Source organism: Ictidomys tridecemlineatus, chromosome Y, assembly GCF_052094955.1.
Source record: "Ictidomys tridecemlineatus isolate mIctTri1 chromosome Y, mIctTri1.hap1, whole genome shotgun sequence".
Taxonomy (NCBI): domain Eukaryota; kingdom Metazoa; phylum Chordata; class Mammalia; order Rodentia; family Sciuridae; genus Ictidomys; species Ictidomys tridecemlineatus.
In genome coordinates, this window is record NC_135494.1 from 23,605,432 (window position 1) to 23,625,191 (window position 19,760).

Genomic DNA, 19,760 nt, shown 5'->3' on the forward strand with positions numbered 1-19,760 from the left:
AGGAGGTTTTTAGATGCCCTTTAGTAGATGGAGCAATCCCCCTTCTAGTTGGATGAACATTTCAATCATGAATCTTGACAGCAGAATTTGTAAAAACAAAATGAAACAAATAAAAAAAAAAAAACCTAACCTGACTTGCCTTGACATTGGGTTCTGTGGGTCTTCCGACTTTGCTCTTTTGCAGAACTGTTTTGCCTATTACAGTGCTTTCTGCCTTCACTTCTTGAGTGGTTTATTTATTTCACCTAACTGTTGAATCTATGGCCAGAGTGCTGGGTGGCATTTTCCCGATCATCTTTTTACCATCTCTGGGGTCAGTAGTGACTTTCCCTCTTTCAGTCCTGATACTTTGTGTCCCTCCCTCATCAGTTTGGATAGAGGTTTATTGATTTTGTTGGTTTTTCAGTATTGAAGTGATTGTCGTTGGTCTGGTTTAAATTTAATTGATACCTACTCCACTCTTTATGAAGTCCCTTCTGCTTGCTGTAACTTTGCTCCCCCCCGCCCCGCCCCCTGCCCTGTGAAAGTTTACATTACTGTGTTGAGACCTTTCTTCTTGCCTAATATAATCATTTAAGACTAAAACTTCCCTCTAAGCATTGCAGCTGCAGCCTGTTTTGATACGTTGTGTTTTCATTTAGTTAAAAATAGTTAAAAATTTTCCTTGAAACCTCCCCTTTGACCCATGGATTATTTAGAAGTGCTTTCATAGTCCAAGAACATCCTTGGTATGAGTTCTGTTCTTTGAAATTTATTGCGCTGTGTATATTTGTGGTGTGTGTGTGTGTGTGTGTGTGTGTGTAAAGTGTTCCACGTACACGTGAGAACAATGTGTGTTCTGTGGTCAAGAGAAGCATCTCGTTGAGTCTGCCAGTTCCAGCTAGTGAACTGGGCTCTGCAGATTGAACGTCCTTTCCGATTTTCTGCCCACTTGTTCTCGGTGAGCGAGAAGGCAGCTGACTTTGCCAACCAGGGTAAACTTGCCTGTTTCTCCTTTCAGTTTTACCAGTTTTAACTCCAATTATTTTGGAGGTTGTTTTTAAAAAGAAGTTCTAGGTGCATGCACATGTAGGATTGTCATTCCTTCTTGGAATAGTGACTGTTTGTCCTGATGTGATTTCTTTCTTCAGCCCCCAAAACATTCCTTGTCCTGAGGTCCGTTTTTGCATACAGCGTAGCCACCCAGGGTGGTTTCTGGTTTAATGTGTTCAGGGCACTTTTTTCTTTACACTGTAGTTTAGCCGACCCTGTTTTTAAAGCAGTTTTCTTGTTAACAGCATATAATTGGGTCTTGCTTTTTTATCCAATTTGTCAATCTCCAGCTTTTGACTGGTGTGTTTAGACCAATTGTACCCAAAGTGATTACTGATATGTTTGGATTCAAGTCTGTCCTACTATAATTGATGCTTATTTTTTCCATCTGTGTTTTTTATTTTTATTTTCTGCCTGCTCTTGGGTGAACAGAATGTTGTTTATTATTCCATTGTGTCATTTTTATTGACATATTATTTATACTTTTTAAAAGCATATTTTAATTGTTGGCCCAGGATTTACAATATACATCTTTAATGAATCAGAGGCCATCTTCAAAAAATACACGAATTCTCCTGTTGAGTAGGGCCCTTAAACAATGTATTCCCAAATCTCCTCCCGTCCTTCGTGCCATTGTTACCCCAGAACACATTGTTCCCCTTGGATACCCTACAAACTCTCAGTATGCTGCTCTTCTTTTTCTTTTTGATAATGGTGTCTTAAAGCAATTAAAACTAAGGGAAATTTTATTTTATTTCTTTCTTATTCCACTTCCAACACTGTTACTTCCTTTGCATAGACAAAGGTTCTAACTGATATCTGGTTTGCCTTTTGACTTTTCTGTTAGCTTCTAACACGGAAAGGTCAACTGCCGTGAATCCCTTCACTTACATTTTTTGAGACGTCTGTTTCCCCCTTCCCTCCATCCCTCCATCCCTCCATTCTTTCCTCTCCTCTTCCTCTTTCTTTCTATCGTTGAAGGACATGGCCAATGACACAAAATTCTGTACTGACTCTCTTTCCTTGAGCACTTTAAAGCCTCTACTCTTCTCCTCCTTGATTCCTTGGTCCCTAAGAGAACAGCCATCTTTCTTCCAGCAGCTTCCTTAGATGTAATTTTTTTTCCCACTCAAGCTGCTTTTAAGATTTTTCTTTCTTTTTTTTTAATTTTTAAAGCTTGCTTATGATGGTGTAGGTGTGGGTTTTTGTGTCTATAATGTTTGATGTTTGTTGAGCACTTACAATTGAAGAGTTGAAATTTTCATAAAATTTAGACATTTTTTTCTCCATTATTTCATTAAGATTTTTCTCCCCATTTCTTTCTTTTCTTTCTTTTGGGTATGTGAGCATGCAAATGCTAAACTGACTCGCACTGCCCCACAGCTTACTGGAATTATGTTCTTGTTTTTCTGTCTCTCTTTTTAAAATCTCTCTCTATGCATTAATTTGGACAATGTTCATGTCTCCCTCCTTGGGTTCTCTGTTCCTTCCTTATGCAATGTCCAATCTACTAAAACGTGTTCATCACTCTTTGGAATGCAGTTTTCCAAGTCTTCCTGAAGTCTTCACTGTGTGACAACTCCATAGGAAAATGATTTTACTTCATGCATTTTTTAGTGATATTATCATTGGAGAAAAATACCTCTGGTATCCTTCTGTATCAGAAACCTGTGACATTTCTTCTGACCTCATCCACTCCACCTGAAGTTGTCATTAACTCTGAACAAGGCCTGCCTCCTCCTCTGTACCCCTTTGACCTCACCCTCCCAGCTCTGCTTCATCTGAGCCAGAGCTGACACATAGGTGTTTGTGAGGTTTTTTGTTTTGTTGTTTTGGTTTTTCATTTCAGCAGTTCTCATGGATCTTATTCAATTCATATTGAATCCATCTGATGTGCTTTCCACAAAATAAAGACTCTTGTCACTCTTTCCCACTGGTTCTCATTCATCTGGGGTGGCCTCAGGAGTTGGGAGTGGGCATGTTTAAGTCCCACTGCTATGATTCTCCTACAGCCAGAGCTGAAAGCCACGGGGTCGTTTTAAGGAGTTGCCTCACGTGACCTGTAAATTTTACAAACAGCAAAGAAGTGCACTACTGAATTGTGATGAAAGTATAAGATGAATCCAAACAAACCTGAATTTTGAAATCAGAGAAATTTTTACATCCATAGAAAACAAAATTCCTTGATTTTTGCCCAGTACAATTTGACACTATTAAGAAGAGGAAATAGCTCTTCACTTCTCAATTGAATATCTACAAACCTGTGACAGTTGTTCCTAGATCCCATTACAATGGGTCCCCTACACACGCCACATTTATAAATTAATTTGTATATCTTCATCTTTATGCATAACTGAAGTATCAACTGCTTATATCAACATGTTTCCTTTTTCTGCATCTGTTTTTAATTTTTTTAGCTAGATTTAAGCTTGATATTTCTTGATTTTATAAGAGATACATTATTATTGTTATGAAATGAAAGTTTCTCTTGATTTTAGGGAGATGCCCTCTCCCCACAATTCCAAAATCAGACTGACAGAGAGAGAACACATTTGTAGCTTTAGATTTCAAGGAGAGAAAATAGAAGCACCTAATAGAAACTGATACAGATACCCCAGGGGCCCTTGATGTGTTGTGCATAGGCCACCCTGTTGAACAGGACATCAAGCCAATTGCTCCTGGACCTTCCTGGGTTCCATCTTATGGTTTGGATGTGAGATGTCCCCCAAAAGCTCACATGTAAGACAATGCAAGAAGGTTTGGAGGAGAAATAATTGGATCAGTTAATCCCTGATGGGATTAACTGAGTGGTAGCTGGATATGCATGGGGTGTGGCTGGAGGAGGTGGGCACTGGGGGCGTGGCTATGGATCTGGTGAGCCAGTCTCTCTCTGCCTCTGATCATCATGTGAGCAGCTTCCCTCTGCCACCTCTTCTGCCATGATGTCCAGCCTCACCTTGAGCCCCAAGGGATGGAACCAGACTTCTATGGATGAGACCTCTGAAACTGAGTCCCTAAACAAACCTTTCCTGCTTCCCAGTCGTTCTGATCAGGTCCTTTAGTCACAGCAGTGAAAAAGCTGACTAAAACATGTCTCCTTTCACCCCCTGCTCTCTGGCGAGCTTGGGGTTCCCTTGGTGACTCCTTTCCCTCCATCCCCGCATCACAGCAGGGGTTCACTGCACGGAAGATCTGGTCACAGGCCCCCAGGAAGGACGGCCCAGACCTAAGTGGGGGAGGAAGGATGAGGGAAAGGATGTCTGTGTGTTAAATCAAAGTGAAGTTTATGCTGATCACCCTGAGCCGATGGTGCCAGTGTGACAATGAATCAAGGGCGCCACGTTGTGCCTTGTGAGTGTGTGGAACTATTGTATCAACCCAAATAATAATAATATAACCACAAAAGTCCAGGGATAAGCTGGCTCTTCCTGCTACATAGGCTTTCTTGTTTTTTCTAGTTTACTGCCCCTGCTGCCCCTCTTCCAGTTGTGAGGAAGGAGCTTAATCAAATTAGTTGTAACATGACAAAAAAAAATGTGCCAACTTCCTCTCCTCCTGCACACGCCTTTTCTTTCTCTTTCTCCACAAAGGTTAGCAAACACCGGCCCTGGTGCCATCTCCTTCTTGGCCGTCCGTGGATGCATGCCTCCAGTCAGTTGGCTTCAGGTCTCAGTGTCTGGGAAACTTGAGGCTGACCAGTGAGAGGGTCCTTTGGTGTTTTGAGCCCTAATGAAGCACGGGTACTTCAGATCTTTGAGAGCATAAATCTGCAGTTAGGAAACAGACCTCCAGCCAGGTTGGCAACGGGCCCTGCTTCATCTCCCGTCTCCTGTGACAATGACAGGAGTGGTTCCACTCCACAGTGGAAAGGCAGGTGACAGAGTGAGGTGGGATGGCTTCCATAAATGCACATGTGATGATGCGTGTCCAGCTGCTGTGTGGTGCACTGCTGGTTGGTTACTGGGTAAAATCTAGACACCCAATTCAATTTCAATTGCAGATAACTAATGCAGCATGTTTTAGTCTAAGCACCGTATGTTTACACTAAAATTTATGCCTTGTTTACCTGAGATTCCAATTCCCCGGCATCCTCTGCTGCTGTGTGGGGCCTGGCAGCTCACTTCCTAAGCCCTGCACATGCCCTGTGTGGGGGCCGGAGCTGGGAGGCCTGGCTGGGTTAAGTCCCTCCCTGCAGGCCACTTATCTGCTCCCATCTTCTGGCCCTCAGTGAGAATCTCCAACACTCTCTTGTCTTCAATCAAAGAGGATGGAAACTGCATTCGTCCCCTTTTTATTATTATAATGAAATACCCGAGTCAGTTTACTTTACAAAAAAAAAAAAAAGGTTTCATTGAACTCACAGTTAGTTAGAAGGCTGGAAGTTCAAATGGCACATTGCAGGTCCTGCCAGGGCCCATGGCTATGTCACACCATGGCAGGAATGCCCGGGCATCTCTGTGTCCATGTGGCCTTTCCCTGCCCTCACAAAGCCACCAGGAGTCAATCATGGGGGCTCCACCCTAATGCCTAATCTCACCTACTCATTTCCCAAATGTCTACCTCTGAACACCACTTGCCGCTGAAGTTTCTAGTTTCTTAATTTTATTAACATAAGATTTGGGGGGATAAAACCCTTGCATGATTTTGGGGGTGGGGGTGCATATTCAAGTGATGGCAGGACCTGATGTCTTTTGGATCCTGCTGGCCTGGGGAGAGGAGCCCCCTTTGTGCTCAGCGCTGGGCAAGGCCTGCTGGGTGAGGGGAGGTCAGCTCTGCAGGGAGCCCTGCAGCACTCCCCTGCCAGCCTCCTCAAGCTGCTGCACCTCTCCCTCCATCAGATCACCTGTGTAGCAGGTGCCTCTGCAGACCTGGAGGTTTGGGCAGCCACTGCCAGGTAACAGCCCCACCTGGGTGACAGGGAAGCCAGCTAGGACTCCTGTTTCCTGCCTTTGGCGTGGGTGTCTGTGCTTGGGTCAGCTTCTCAAGCTCCCTTCATGGGGCCTTTGATAATCAGGGACTGCTCCTCACTGCTGAGCCCTGGCTGTGCCCTGCCAACCTCCTGCCCTAGTGCCTTGGCAGCAGACACTGCCATGTGGGTCTCACTGGGCATGCGTGCTACACCAACCATGAGGCCATCTGTATTCTACCAACGAGCAGTCACCTTCCTCGAGCTTGTCTTTCTGGGACACCTCCTCAAGATGGATGACACATTTCCCACCCCTGGTCCTTTTCTTGGCCTCAGGACCTGACATGTGCACCTCTCAGCTCAGCACCACCTGCTGTGCACGTTATGCAGCCTCCCAGGAGCCCTGCCACCTCAGCAGCCGATTCCACTTCTTCATGGTCCCCCCAGACTACTCATCCCTTGGCTCTCTGAATCCTTCCAGGCCACGGATCCTGAGTGGGGCCTCATGGAGGAGACAGAAGTGAAGTCACTGAGGGACAGGAGTGGCCGGGCTGTCCTGGTCGACATCCCAGCCCTGGTACTCACAGCCGCGTGGGCAACCACTGAAATTCTCTGGATGTGAAGTCGCTCGTTAGAAACGGAGTGAAGATATCAGTACCTACTTCTGGGTGTTGGGGGGCTGCAGAGTTAACACACGAACGTGCTTAGGACAGGGCCTGGCACAGCCTCAGATATTCCAGGCGATGCAGCAGAGCCTCTGGGACTCTACGCTTGAGGCCTCAACCTTGATCCCTTCATTTGCTAATCGTGCAATGATGGGAAAGTGACTAACATTCTGTGGCTCATTTCCCCGTCTCTAAAATGGGAAGAATAACACCAGGTTATTAGAAAGATGAAATTTGATATTTGGAGTTGATATTTGGACATGCTCAGAATAGGGTACACCATGCTCAATAAATATGAATTGTTCTTATGGCCATTGGCCCCAAGACTTCTCCAACTTTCTATCATTTCTACATTCTGGTGATTTTACCTCCCTCTTCTGTCATGTCACTGGGACACGTCCTAGCTCAACTCCCCTAACCCCATCCTCCTGAAACAAAATCTGAATTCTCACTGGGACCCTCCTTTATCCCCACCCCCGCAGCATCTTCTGTCCTTAGTGAAACTCAATCTCCTTCCCACGGCCTCGGAGCCTCTTCCCCCTGCCTGGCACCTGCCATTCCCCCACCTCTCTCCTCTGCTGATTTCCACCACAGGCTCTGTGCTGGGTTCTTGAGCTGATATTTTTCCTGCCTGTGCCCTTGCTGGGGGACCGTCCCCCGCCCCCAGCACTCACCTCACACCCTTGCTCCACCTGGTAACTCAGCCATCCTCTGAGACACAGCTCAGGGGGTCACTGCTCCGAAGCCAGCTTCCCTCCTAGGGGAAGGCCCAGATAAGCTCCTTGGGTCAGCAACCTGGGCCCCTCTTACTGTCCCACTACTACTCTTGGTTTGAGGTGGAGACCTCTGGTCCTCAATTTGGCATGTTCACATCTAGTAGGGCCTAGCTCTCTGCACACATTGTTTCAAGAAAAGCAGTGAGACGACCTTGCAGTGACATCACACTTGGCCACCGCGCTGGTTGGAGTTTTGCACGTTGACTATTCTTTCCTGTTGTAAAGGAGTCTGGAAGTAGCTGTCCAGGAAATTTGCTACAGAAATGAAATTCCTAGTTTAGAAAATGATTAACAACTTTTTAAAACATTGATTTTGTAGTGCATCAGTCCAAAAGATTATTTTAGGTCTGCGTTTTATTTATTCCTAGCCACATGGGCAGCTTAGGCAGTCCAGGCTGGGTTCCAGGCCAGGAGGGCCACAGCGCCATCTGTACCTCTGAGATTCAGCTGGATTTAGTCATACCCTAGGCATTCTTCCTACCCAATACCTGTAACGATAACATTAAGATAGTAGCTGACACATATTCAAGTGTTTGCCACGTAATAGGCCCTGTGCTACCATTTTATATGTAGTAACTCATTAATGTCTCAAGGCAACTCAACGGGCAGAGATTTCTGTTTCATTGTTTTGCGTTTTTTTTTTGGGGGGGGAGGAAGTTTACTGGGGATTAGGGGTGTTTAACCACTGAGCCATATCCCCAGTCTTTTTTATTTTGAATTTTTAGAATTCTTGGGGCATACTGAGGATTATACTCAGGGACACTTGGCCACTGGGCCACATCCCCAGCCTTTTTTAAAATCTTATTTAGAGACAGGGTCTCACTGAGTTGCCTAGCACCTGCCTTTTTGCTGGGGCTGGTTTTGAACTCATGATCCTCCTGCCTCAGCCTCTCAAGCCACTGGGATTATAGACATGTGCTACCGTGCCTGGCTCTCTGCTTTTAATTGATGTTTTTACAGTACCTAGATAGATGTGTGCCTTGCACAAAGTGAGGACTCATTGGCATTTGTTAAATTAATGAACAGGTGGAATGACACTCCTCAGTCTGCAGAAACCTCACCTGTGCTCTGTCCTCATAGGTAAATGGAATCAGGGTAGCTGAGCACCTTAGACACCCTTCATCCCCCTGTGCTGCCAGGACCACACTGCACTGTTAAGAATGCAATTCCCATGCATCACTGCCAAGAAATCGTATCTGATCTTTTTATGCAAAATAACTTGTAAATTAAATCCAACCCTCTCATTGACTTTGTGGCTTCTGAGTGACTGTCTGCCTTCCTCCTGTACCCTTGTGTGGTGGGGGATCTGCACTTATTTTCTCTTCACCTGTTGTTTGAGTGGATGTTGATGAGGACCACAACCAAGTTAAGATGGCGCCTGGCATTTTGCCAGAGGGAGTAGTTTATGAAGTAATGCCAGCAAGCCATTAAGTGTGGAGATTCCTTAATGACTGATTGCTGTATCTAGTTTATGTTAATTAAGTTAAACTGTGTATAATTATTAAGATGATGAGGATTCCTTATTGGTTGCTGTATCTAGTTTATGTTAATTAAGTTAAGATTTGTGTAATTAGTTGGGTATATATGCTTCTATGTCCCATAATAAAGCGGCTCCTGCTACTACTGTATCAACCTTCACAAGTTGCTCATCACCCCCTGGTTATTTTGCCTAGCCAGACTGCGGCAGATGTAACTTCTAAACAGGTACTTGGCATGTCTAAAGATCTCACCTATTCAATAGATGGGCTTACTAAAGAGGAGTAAACTTGCCACAGGGATCCTTATTTCCTAATTTACCTTCTGGACCAGTCTGAGCCTCCTATTGCAGATTTCTTCAGACACTCCTCCTGGACCCTGACACCCTGTCTGTCTGGCAGAGGGCTTCTGTAGCAGGACATTTTCCTGGCAGATTAAGTCAAGTTACAGCCCAAGGCAAGAGTAGTGATAGCATAGCATAGATTAAACTGCATGAACTTGATTGAGGCCACTGACAGGCATGTTGTTTAGAATGAAAAGATCATGTTATTTATTTTATTTATTTATATGTGGTGCTGAGAATCCAACCCAGTGCCTCACACAGCTAGGCAAGTGCTCTACCACTGAGCTACAGCCCTACCCCCAAAGAGCACGTTATTTAGGACAAGAGAGCACACTGGGTTAAAATCCTCTCTCTGCCCTAATACATGTTAAGTATATAACCTAGGTTGTATTTAGGCTTTTCCCTTGTATGTAAAATGGTGTTGTGATTTCCTATTTCATAGGACTGTTGTAAGGACCAAACTAAATGACAATACATAAGCCCTTTTTCAGTTGCTTAATGCATTAAATGTTTTTTTATTTATTTACTCATTTATTTCATACATGACATTAGTGGAATGCATTACATTCATAATTATCCATTCACAGCACAATTTTTCATAACTGTGTATATAAAGTATGTTCACGACAAATTATGCCATTATACATGAGCTCTCTTATTGATTTTTTTTTGCATCACAATTCTTAATGCACCTTTATACCACAACTTATGATATCTCTATTTGTATATAAGGTATGTTGACACCAAATTCACATCTTCATACATGTATTTTGTATAATGATGACCGTCTCCTTCCATCATCCATACTATTCCCCTTCTTTCTCCCTTTCCCTCCCACTTTTCATCCAAGTGCTGGTTAACAGAATCCAACCCTCTTGTTGACTTCATGACTTTAGAGAGATTCTGTCTGTCTTCATCATGCACCCGAAAATGCATCTTGTCAGTTTGCTCTAGTTTGATTTCTGTGTTCTGTGGTTGGAGCACAGAAGCCTTTGCTTTTTGCTGTAGGACTTGGCTCCATGTAGTATCTTTTGCTGTGTAGGTTTCATTTGGAGAAACAAGATGTTCAGACCCTAGAAAATTTTGGATGGATGAAGGTCAATACTTTGAGCCCAAATTGACTTCTGTCTTTAAGGAAATAAAAAGGCAAGCCACAGATGGGAGAAAATGTTTGCAATACATACATCCACCAATGGATTGCTAGCCAGAACATACAAAGAGGATAGTCAATTAAAAATAGAATGAGCCGGGTGCAGTGGCACATGCCTGTCTCCCAGTGGCTCCAGAGGCTGAGACAGGAGGATTGCGAGTTCAAAGCCAACCTCAGCAAAAGCAAGGCCCTAAACAACTCAGTGAGACCCTGTCTGTACATAAAATACAAAATAGGGATGGGGATGGGGCTCAGTGGTTGAGTGCCCCTGAGTTCAATCCCTGGTTAAAAAAAAAGAAAAGAAAAAGAATGAGCAAGCCAATAGGAATTAAGCAGACAGGAAAGGAAGACAAATGAATGATCAGGCGCAGACACAGGAGAAGTTGGTCATGATCATTAATCATCAGGGAAATGCAACTTCAAAACCAAGGCAATACAATTTTGTACTGCTAGAAGGACTAACACTAAAAAGACACAAAGCAAACCATTGTCAGGGATGGGAGCAATTGGGATTCTCATGAGCTGCAGGTGGGAAGGAAAAATCACACAGCTGATATGATCAATGGTGTGGCAGTTTCTTCAAAAGTTAAAATGCAGCTGCCATATGACCTGCCTATTTCACTTCTACATGTTTACTCCAGAGAAATGGCAGGAAGCCGAGGCAGGAGGATCCCAAGTTCAAAGCCAGCCTCAGCCACTTAGCAAGGCCCTAAGCAACGTCGCCCTCTACACACAAAGTGTCACAAGTTGTTCATGATTCTCATGTTTTAATTCTGCTTCTGCTGGGAGTTCTGAAATGGACTGTGTGCTAGCCAGAATGATGGCCCCAAAGATGTCCACATCCGAAGCCCTACAACCTGTGAATATGGCACCTCACAGGGCAAAACAGACCTGGAGATACAATTGAATTGGGGACCTTGATGGGTTATAGAGGTGGGTCCCGTGTAGTCACAGGGCTCCTTGTACATGAGAGGAGGCTAAGAAGGAGTGACAAGGCTGGGGGTTCCTCACCTCATCTCCTCACCTAGTGGAAAAGAGGCAGCATGGGAGGGCAGGTGGGTGTAGTTACCTCAAAGATAGAAGGAGGAGGAAAGTCACAGAAGGTGGCCACCCGGAGCTAAGGTAGGTAACGAAGGGATTCTGCCCAGAGCTTTCAGAAGGAAGGCAGCCCTTAAAATAAGTGCCAGGGAGTGGTACAGCTTGGTCACGTGCGATTCCATTCCTAGCTTTTTGAGGAACCTCCTTACAGCTCTCCAAAGCGGTTGTACCAATGTGTGCACTGTGTGGCGGGCAGGAGAGAGTGACCTGGAGTGCGACCATGTGTTCATAGACTCAAAGAAGAAGAGAAGCAGCATCAGGCTGGGACAGGGGCCCCTGTGCGAAAGGAGGCCTGTGACTGGCCTGGTGGCAAAGCAGCTGGGCAGGGCATGGAGGAGACATTTTCCAAGGGAGAATGGTGTGTGGGAGACTCCTGGCTGCAGCTTTGCTGTGGTACATGGGTACCTCTGAAGGGCATGGGAAGCCTTGGGTGGTGACCCTGGGGTTCTGATGTCCCTGGATGCGCTCTTTCCCATGGCTGGCGGTACCAGGACGTTCATCACACCTCTCTGCTCTATCTGGCAGGTACGCGGGGGCCCTTCTGGATGAGGACATTTTCCAAGGGAAGGAGCTGGTCAGCAGCTGCGCGCTGCAGGTGCTGATGGCGGGGCTGAAGGCCTACAGCACCTGGGAGAACGTCGGCTGCCTGCAGGACTGCCACGAGAGCACGGGAGGCATGGTGAGCGCATGCGGTCCGGGGCCCCAGGAGTGCGCGTGTGCAGGGCAGCCCTGGGCTGGGCAGAGTTGGCTCTGAGCCCCCTGGAATTCTGACTCTGGGTACTTACCTGCGCGTGTCCCCCTCGTGCGATGCTGCCAGGACCCATGCAAACCCATCCGCAAAGTGCTTGGCCCGCGTGCCTGGCCCATGAAGCCCGCGCTACATGCCAATCAATTTGGTGGTGGTCAACAGGCCACGGAGCGTTCAGACAACCAAAGCCGGGCTCCTGCCTTTCAGTCCCTTGCTGAGAAATAGGAAATGACCCCCAAGGGTTTCTTGCCCTAGAAGGAGGCAGAAGGCAGAGAATTTTGACACTGCCCCGTGTGTCCCCAGCCCCAGGCTTCAGACTGGATCTTGCAATGAGGGGTGAGAAAGCCCAGCGTGAGTCTCTGGGAATGGACAGGGCTCCAAGAACAGGTGGGATCGGTGTCTTGTTTTGCGAAATTCTGAACAGAGGTACTTGTAGGGTCCAGGGCCCACCAGGTTGAGCCCAGAGCTGGTGGGAAAGTGGACCCAAAGTGATTCTGTGTGCACTGGACTGCAGGCTTGGGGTTGGGGACCTGTGACTGGAGGCCAGCAGGACTGCAGGCATCAGCTCGGCAGGACTGGGGCTCCGCCCAGATGGCAAGCCCCTATCAGTCACCCCGGGTGACATCCTTTCGTCTGAACCTGGCTGGATGCAGAAGCCCCTCCCAGAGGGGGAGGGACTCAGGGAGGTCCCTGCTGGGCTTTCCTCTGAGCTGGGTGCTGAGCACGGTTGAACATGGCCTAGACACAAGCTCCAGGTGTCAAAAGAGGAGGAGAGTTTTAGCCTCAGTAGAGGAGAGGCCAAGGGCAGCTGTGGAACATGAAGGGCAAGGAAGGGTTTCTGGAAAGCTCCACACCCTGCTCAGTGCATCAGAGTTGGGCCCACGAGGGGCAGAGCTCTGTGGGAGCCCGAGGGCTTCTCTCTGGGGACAGTGGTGTTGGCTCATCTGAATGGCGGCAGGGCCGTTCCTCAGAACATGGCCAAGTGAAGACGTGCCCCTGCCTTGTTCCCATGGGATGTCCCATGGGCGTTCATGTGGCAAAGAAGGAGGATGTAGAATAAAGTGGCCCTTGGCACTGAGGTGCAGCTGGCCCCTCAGTGGGCTGCCAGACCTCCCTTAATGACGGGTGTCCACCTGCAGTCTGGGAGCCGGCTGTCCCTTCAAACATAGGCTGGCAGCAGATGGGGACAGAACCCAGGGGTTCTGGGGTAGAATGAGCTTATGTTGGCAGGAGGGAGGTGAAAGCTGAAGTGACCCCCCAGGCAGGGGCAGTCCTCATGGGGAGGGTCAGGACACTGGGGGGCAGTGAACAGGTCCCTCAACAGGGTCTGACTGGTGCCTCCTGTAATCTTCTGGTTGTGTAGTCCTGCTCCCTGGGTCCTCCTGTCTGCTATGGAATGTGGTTTGTCCCCACCCAAACTCATGGGGCTTGATTCCCCGTTGTAATGGTGTTGAGGCGATGGGGACAATAAGAGGCATTAGAGGTCATGAGGAATCTACCCTCGTGTGCATAGATTCATGGTTTTTGTTTTGTTTTGTTTTTAGTTTTAGTTGGATACAACACCTTTATTTCACTTACTTATTTTTACTTGGTGCTGAGGATCGAACCCAGGGCCATGAATGTGCCAGGCGAGGGCTCTACCACTGAGCCCCAGCCCCAGGCCCAGATTCCTGGGTTTTAAGAGCCCTGTTAGTTCTCGGAGACTGGACATGCAGTCGGCTGTTGCCTCACTGTAACCAACATGCCTGACATGAACAGCTTACAGGAGGGAGAGTTTATTTTGGCTCCTGGTTTGAGAGGTTCATGGTCAGCCAGCTCCACAGCTCTGGGCTGGAGGGGAGGCAGGACACCGTGGCAGAAGGGCATGGAGGAGGAAGGCAGCTCTGGACACGGCAACCAGGAGCCCCAGAGCTCTGCTCACCAGGGACAAAATGCAAACCTGAAAGGCACAGCCCCACAACTCCCTCCAGCTGCATCCTACCAACCTACAGTTACCCCCAGTTATCCGTATCAGTAGATTGGCCCACTGATGAGGTTTCCCCTCTCGTAATTTGATCAGTTCACCTCTGAACACTTTTTCATTGTCTCACACGTGAGCTTTGGGGGGACATCTTATCTAAATCTAACACTGGAACAGGTCTTGCAGGACTGGATTGGTTACTGCAAGAGCATTTGTTATAAAGCAAATTTGGTTTCCTCAGCTCCCTGCAATACTTCCTCTCTTACCATGTGACACTTTTCCACCTGTGGTACTCAGTCATCTTGTGCACACTTATGCTATGGCGTAAGTGTCATGTTGAACATAGACAGAAGGCCCTCACCAGAGGTGCAACAGATGAAGCCACTAGCTTTCAGATTTTCAACCTCCCAAACTGTGATCTAAATAAACCTCTTTTCCTTATAAAATTCCCAGCCTCTGTTATTTTATGATAGCAACAGAAAATGGTTCAAGAATTTGCTGCATCAACTCACAGTACTCAGAAAAATGCATTTGCCTATTTATTATAAAGGATTTGACAAAGGATACAGATGAGGAGGTACATAAAATGATGTCTGGATGGCTCCTGGACACAGAAGTTTCTGTCCCTGTGGCTTTGGGGGTGCACCAGCCTCCCACTATGTGGATGAGTTTGATGGCCTGGAAACTCTCTGAACCACAATTTTAGTGGTTCTTATGGAGGTCTGACCACATAGGCATGATTAATTATTCAAAATCTCCAGCCCTGTCCCCTTCCTAGAGGATGGGAGGGAGGGAAGAGAGTTCTAAGCTTCTAATCCTGGCTTGGACTTTCTAGTGACCAGACCCACCCCATAGCTGTCCAGGAGCCCAGTAGAAGTTGCCTCCTTTGGACAAAAGATGCTTTTAATACTCAGGAATTCTCCAGGGGATTTAGGAGCTCTTAGGTCTTTCCAGGGTTACATACGAAACATTAAAACCAAAGGTGCTCCTCAGCCCTGTCACTCAGGAAATCCCCAGGGACTTCGGAGTCGTGGCAGAAACTGGAGAAGAACCAATGTGTATTTATTGTGCTAAATTAGGCACTCTGTGCCAGGACCAGGGATGGGGACCAATTGTACCTTCTTTGTGACACACAGGCATGGACACCTGCACACAGGAGGGGTGTGGCCCATCAAGGGACACCGGGACAGGCACAAGCTAAGCCCAGGAGAGGTACAGGGGAGGTCAGGGCTGAGGACCCTGGAGAGGGAATGGACAATGTCTGCACAGTCGCCTGTGACAGGTGCTCGGGGGACCTGGACCCAGGGCCACGGCAACAGCTGATGGTGTCCATTGAGACGAAGAAGCCAGCAGCAGCAGCCAGGCCCACGGCAGGTGCCAACCATCTCAGCTGTGCTCACCACGCCCTTTCCTAATGAGGAAACCGAGGCTGAATTGAGGGCAGCAATTCATCCTCCCTCATCCTTGGCTGCCCCAGCCTTGGGCTCACTGCAGTGGGGAGGCTTCAGCCCACTGAGGACTGAGTGGCAGATGGCCAGGTGCAGGGACAGAATGACGGAGTGAATGAATACCCAGGTAGCCAGACCCCTCAGCCCTGGAACTCGGCATCCATCCACAGACCTGTCCATCTGCTCTTCTCTTATTTTATTATTATTATTATTATTATTCATCCTGAACTCCGTGTGGCCAGGACTTCATTGTTACTTTTTAGAGAGAAAGAACACATGGTAGTGCCCATTGGCCCTTCATCTCCAGAGACAGGGTGCCCACCTTGACAGCTCTTGGCTGGGAACAATTTTTGTTTGTTTATTTATTTTATTGTTTCTTCTGAGTTATTCATGACAGTAGAATCCACTTTGATAAAATTATACAAGCATGGAATATATCTTATTCTAATTAGGACCCCATTGTTGGGGTTGGGCACAGTGATGGGGTTCACTTAGGTATTTTCATATGTGTACATAGGAAAATTATTAGATATATTTATTCTTGAGCTGGGGATATAGCTGAGTTGGTAGGGTGCTTGCCTCACATGCACAAGGCCCTGGATTCTATCCCCAGAACCACAAAACAAACAAACAAACAAACAAAAAAAGGAAACCCATTCAAATGTATTTATTCTACTGTGTTTTCTATTCCTACCCGTCTTCCCTTTCTTTCATTCCCCTTTGTCTAATCTGCTGATCTTCTCTTCTTCCTCCTCCTTATTGTGAATCAGCAACAGCACATCAGAGAGAACATTTGGCCTTTGGTTTGGGGAGACTGGCTTATTTCACTTAGCATGATACTCTCCAGTTCTAGCAAATGCCATGATTTCATTCTTCTTTATGGCTGAGTAATATTCCATTGTGTGTATATACCACTTTTTCTTTATCCATTCATCTGTTGAAATGCATCTAGGTTGGTTCTGTATCTCGGCTATTGTGAATTGAGCTGCTATGAACATTGAGGTGGCTGTGTCACTGTAGTGGGGACAAAATTTTATGTCCTGTGTCTAGTGTAGGAGCTGGGCTTGAGGAAGAGGAGAGGATGGGAAACTGTTGTACAATTTACCTCAATCTGAATGCATCTGGCACCTACATTTTGCCTCTACTCTCACCATTCAGCCCTGTGCAGTCCTGCCTCTCCCACCTGCTGACTTTAATAGTTTGTTGCTGCTGTCCAATGTGAACACCACAGGGAAGGGCAGCTTCTATCCTGAATAAAGCATATTTTAAAATCACAATTATTATATTATTTTTTATAAAAAGAATATACTAGGTGTGATGGTGCTCACCTGTAATATCAATGACTCAGGAGGCTGAGGCAGGAGGACAACAAGTTTGAGGCCAGACTCAGCAATATAGTGAGTCCTTAAACAACTTAGAGAGACCCTGTCTTAAGATTAAAAAAAAAAATAGGGCTGAGGACATGGCTCAGTGGTTAAGCACCCCAGGGTTCAGTCTCTGGTACCAAAAGCAAACAAACAAAAAACCCAAAATACCTATTATAGAAATTTTTTAAACATAGAAAAGCACAAGGAGGAGAGCAGAGATATCCCTCAGAGGCAACAGACTGTTCCTCACACCATGTTCTTTCCATGCACTGCACATGTGTGTTTTTAAATGTTTATAATCTCTCCTTTTCATCTCAGAGTTGATGAGGATGATCCTTCAGGTGAAGTTTTAAGAACTGGTACCACTTATCACGTGGATGTACCATAATTCATTCAACCAGTCCCTCAGGTTATGCCCCAGTTTTATTGTTATGCTAAATGACACCATAGAACATATTCTAGTACCTAACTTTTTGCTTGTTTGCATACCTCTGATTGTTTTCTTGGAATCAAGTATTTAAAGGGCATTGGCATTGTAAACAAAGGGGATGCCATGTCTACTCCTGACAGCAGTCAAAGAGAATGCTCAAGTTTCTGGGCCAGTGCACTTCAGATTCTTTGACCATGACCAGAGGTATAGGCACACTTTTCATTCCAACCAGGGCCTCACAAGCATACATACATGAAATTGGACAAAGAAGCTTTGTGGACAGCACTGGCTTCACTATTGTGAGGTGCTCTTAGGTTTTCAGTGGGTGTCGTTTTAAGAAAAGCCAGTCCTGGTGCATTAAATCAATTCCGTGACCACTAGTGTGTCACGGCCCGCTGTTTGCACAACATCCCTGGGACTCACTTATCCAACAGCAGTGGGCTGGCTGCATGTGTCTGCGGCGGCCACCAGAAGCCCGAGTGTCAGGGGAGTACATTTTCTGGGCCAGGTTATGGGGTGGCTTCTCCAAGGCCAGAGTCTCTGTAATCCTATTCTCACTGGAATGTTCCCAGTTTGGCCCTTTGGTACTTAGGAGTCTGCATCTGGAAATGGGAAGGAGATAAAGCCTTTCATTGGCTCCTCAGCACCAGAACACACAAAGTGGCCCTCTCTCCCTCCTGCGTGGCCTCCCTTGGATCTGGGGGTGGATGGGCGCCCAGCCCTCCCAGCTGGGTCTAGGTGAGTTCATGGTCCCTGCACGGTTGCTCTTGAACTACTCTGCGGAAACCTCTGGATTCTCAGGTTGTTTCCTCCACAGACTGATGTTCCCATAATGCTCGGTGGCTGATTTGAATGCCATTACTTCTCTGTGTCGGGGGGTCATGACAGAGTCTCAGGCAGGCTGTTTCTATAGGACTTTTGGCAGTTCTTGCTTTCTTTGGGCGTCAGGCTGAATGTTTTGAAAGTAATGTTTTTATGGTTAAAGAACTTTCTTAGCAGTGAAGTGGATAATGCAGGGTCCAAATAGAGTGGGACTTTGCGATTCAATCATATTTTAATCTTTTTTACTCCTTTTTCTCTCTCTCTGCCTGGGATAAAGGAGGTTTCATACAAAAAGAAAAATTTTTAGACGCTGATCATTAAGTGAGCCGCATGGCTGGAGTTTCCGTGGTCCTTGTTCCCACAAGCACATCACAGCCCTGATGACTGCTGGTTAGGGTCACTGTGGAGGGTGGTCAGTTCTTTGTCTGTGTGGGACAGGGTGCTAGGCACATGTTCTGGGTCCTGAAGGCCAGGGAGTCTGAGGGGGGCATGGTGCCCTGTGCCTGGAATTGGGAGGCCCTGAGGTTCCAGCCGCTCTGGCCTTGGGGGACTTCTGACCAAGTTGGAGTAACACACGGCAGCTATGCCCTCCTGATCCAGACACCAAAACCAGGTCAGCAGACACGCACCGAGGAGTTTGTAAGGCATGGACACCAGGCAAGGAAGGATGGGAACCTTTCAGAAGGAGGAGACAAACCACCCTGCTGTGCCCCTGTGGTTACCATGAGAGAGTTTCCAGGCCATGCCTGAGGAGGGGGACTGAGGCAAGTCGACAGCAGCGTCCTGAGGGTCGGAAACCTTCATTTCAGAAGCTGCTCCCAATGTGGGGGCTACTATTGAAGGACAGAAATATACATACCCAAGAACCATCTAGGGGTGATCCACAGCAGGGCCCAGAGAGTTCCCCAGGTGGAAGGCGTGGAGCTGAGGGGCCAACGGGAACAAAGCACGTAGAGTTCACAGGATGGAGTAGTGGATGGGAGAGAACTGGACCAGGGAGAGCTCAGAGGTCAGCAGCAGCTCTTCCCACCGCCCCATCCCCGAATATCCAGCTGGTACTGACTAGCGCAGGCCTGTGAGATGGCTCAGGGCTGAGGACAGAATCACCCAGCAGGATTAGAGCAGCAGTGCTTACACAGCACGGGAATAGTGCCTCTCCCACCAGCCTGTCTGAGGAGCTTAAGGAAGAAGTGTTCTGTATAAAAGAGCAGATAGAAGGATGACAGTTGATCTCTCATGTGGAACTCATCACCTTGGAAGGCAATGGAACAACATCTTTAAAGTAACGAAAGGGGAAAAGTCAGTCTAAAATTCTGTATCCAACAAAATTATGTTTAAGAAACAATATAAAAACACCTTTAGACTCGTAAAAGTTCACAGGATTCATCACTCACGAGCTTTTCCCATGGGGAGTACTAAAGGGAATTCTTCAGGCAGAAGGAAGTGATACCAGATAGAGAGAGGGATTTACACAAAGCAATGAAAAGCATCAAAAATACAGATAAAATGATCAGATTTTAGTCTCAGTATTTAAATCTT

At 46.8% G+C, this 19,760-nt stretch overlaps 1 protein-coding gene across 1 annotated transcript in view; it reads left to right on the top strand.

Annotated features, from left to right (window-relative positions):
* The window catches only part of LOC144371894 (acyl-coenzyme A oxidase-like protein), a 235,194-nt gene that overhangs the window by 158,373 nt on the left and 57,061 nt on the right, over positions 1–19,760 (top strand). Inside the window, exon 14 of the mRNA XM_078035198.1 lies at positions 11,972–12,125. Coding sequence (XP_077891324.1) covers positions 11,972–12,125 — 154 coding nt within the window. The remainder of the gene's footprint in view (positions 1–11,971; positions 12,126–19,760) is intronic.